This window comes from Penaeus japonicus, unplaced genomic scaffold (genome assembly GCF_977035675.1).
Source record: "Penaeus japonicus unplaced genomic scaffold, GWHDUDI00000001_assembly GWHDUDI00000035, whole genome shotgun sequence".
NCBI lineage: Eukaryota > Metazoa > Arthropoda > Malacostraca > Decapoda > Penaeidae > Penaeus > Penaeus japonicus.
Window position 1 is genome coordinate 11717441 of NW_028234437.1, and position 2500 is coordinate 11719940.

Below are 2500 nucleotides of genomic sequence, written 5' to 3' on the forward strand. Positions count from 1 at the left end.
ATATCTAAATTTTCCGCAGTAGGGTGAGAAAGACAAAGCATCTCCCTTCCATGTACGCGTCCCTGCTGAATCACATTCATTCTGCTTATACCTGTTTGAAAGATTAATGTGTACGCTGCCAAGAGCACTGATTTGGGTTAAAAGCCTAGATGTATTAAGACTAGATTTCCTTATGTTTTGTCTTCTTCACAAAATAACGTGTTTAATAGATCTGTAGAAAGTACCATCTTACTCTCTCCTATATACATTTTGTTTGGACACAATAGGTGAACGATGTATCTATCATGAAAGGAATTTTGATGCTGTTATGGACACCATGGTAAATCCCGGCTGCATACGATTGGTTCTGACAGTGGCACTCTTGGCAGTCGTCTTGAAAAGTGCCAGAGCTCAGGAAGTCACAACCAGTCATGACTCGGACATTGACAGCGTGCAAGAAGAAGCCTTCGATCTTGGCCAAAGAGTTGGTGAGGGAGGGACCACCGTCCAGACGCCAGTGCACTTTGACTCTGGCGAAACAGAAAACAACTGGGAATTGACAGATAAGGAGGCGTTACCAATCTCGGGTTATTCCAAGGCCCCCACGACGCCCAAGGAAAAGCGCGAATATGAATCAGAAAATCCCCCGGCTATGGGTGTAGGTGACAGCCCATTAGAGGAATTTGCTTATGTGATGCCAAAACCAGAGGTAGACGCCTTTATGAAGGAGAAATTGAAACCCATTATTATCGGTCCACTCCCGAAGCCCTTGTTCTCAGATATATCGCCAGAGAGTGAGAAAGCCTGGTCTGACATGAAGAAAGAACATAACAATAGATCAACAGATACAGGCGACACAACAGGCGAAGAGGACGAATCGGCCGCTGTGAGTGATGCCACAGAACCGCCTTCTGCGACCACAGCGAACGTCACGCTGCCAGACTCCACAGACGCGGAAACCTTGTCGTCTGAGATTCCTGTGAACTCTGAGAAGACCCAGCCAGCGACTCCGGACCAACAGGAGCACTCGACAACTTCGGTCGTGCCAGTCGACAGCAGCCAAGACCGACTGAGAGTTCCTTTGTGTTGCCTGAACGACGATGAGAACGCATCATGTCAGAGACTTCTATTACAGTCTGTGTATTTGTTACCCATCGCCTTTGGCCACTGCAACGACCCCGAGGAACGCTCCATAGAATTCGATGAGACTAGAGATTTCTGTCCAAATAGGAATGCCACGAAAGTTATATTAGATAACGAAAATAAGATAATATATACTCAAAACAAGATGCTGTTCCACTGGAATATGATCTTCATCAACGACTTCTGTGTGGAAGTCCCGACAAGTTCACGTGACCTTGAATACAGAGTTTTAATTTGCTCTTCTGGGGAGTCGTCGCGCCACCCAGAGCACTGTCGCGCCGGCGTGTGCCACACGAAATGCTGTCCTGAAGGCTATCTCCTGCAGAGCGATTACTGTGTCTGCTACGACGCTCCGGCCTCGTCCATCGGTCCGTCGTTCTTCAACCGAAGTCTCAAAAGAGGCTTGCTCGGAGGAACAGACAATTTGGTCAGGTTTCCGAAATGCGAAAGTCCCGACGTCATCACAGGAAATTCAAGCAAGAAGGGTGCCTTTCAGTTTGACGGCGATGACGTCAGTATTACCGACTCCTCTCTAGATTTTTGCGTAGATCACCTCTTAGACCTCCAGGATAGCCGGAATATCGTCACGACCACCCTGGCGGTGGTCGTGTGTCCACGCCACCCTGAGGACGACGAGTCAACGTGGACGGTAAGAGTACATTCAGTTAGACTATTGTATGTGAAAAATATCAACAGATCGAGACATATTATTTTCGGCGATTGAACAAATTCAAATGAAATGCACGATTCTAAATCCTATTTAGCCTGTGAACAGACTCCAATGAAATGGATTCGACAATACGTTCCTGCAGGTTGTGCGCCGGGTGCTGATACCTCTTGGGCTGGTGGTGTCATGCGTCTTCCTGGCAGCGACGCTCCTATGCCACCTGTGTCTGCCGGCCCTGAGAGACATACGGGGACTGTACCTGGCGGCCTACGTGGCTTCCCTCCTGGTGGCAGACTCTGCCCTCTTCACGACCCAAGCCTTTTCGCAGTTTTTGGCGCCGGCCTCGTGTGTTTCGCTCGGTGAGTTCTGGTCCTGACGATTCAGCATGTGTATTGAATTTGTTTATAGACGTGTGATATTTCCTTTGTGGTGATGCTGTAGATGGAAACATCATATCGTCTTCTAGATATGTCAGATTCATATGGAAACGTAAGCCAAGAGCGATACACCACATTCTCTTAAGGCTACAACACCCACTGACCATGTGGATCTTTTCAGCCTTGCTATTGCACGTGGCTTTCCTCTCCACTTTCTTCTGGCTTAACGTGATTTGCTACGATGTTTGGACTTACGTCAGGTGGGTTTTGTTATTCTTTTCTTACTATTATATTCTCTGGATACTCCCTTTTTTTTCTCTTTTCAAACTGTTAG

The 2500-nt window shown here is 47.4% G+C and overlaps 1 protein-coding gene across 1 annotated transcript in view; it reads left to right on the forward strand.

Annotated features, from left to right (window-relative positions):
* LOC122266806 (uncharacterized) overlaps positions 1–2500 on the forward strand; it is an 18698-nt gene that overhangs the window by 6411 nt on the left and 9787 nt on the right. Inside the window, exons 2-4 of the mRNA XM_043036675.2 lie at positions 267–1771; positions 1935–2148; positions 2348–2426. Of these exons, the coding sequence (XP_042892609.2) occupies positions 308–1771; positions 1935–2148; positions 2348–2426 (1757 nt within the window). The 5' untranslated portion in view covers positions 267–307. The remainder of the gene's footprint in view (positions 1–266; positions 1772–1934; positions 2149–2347; positions 2427–2500) is intronic.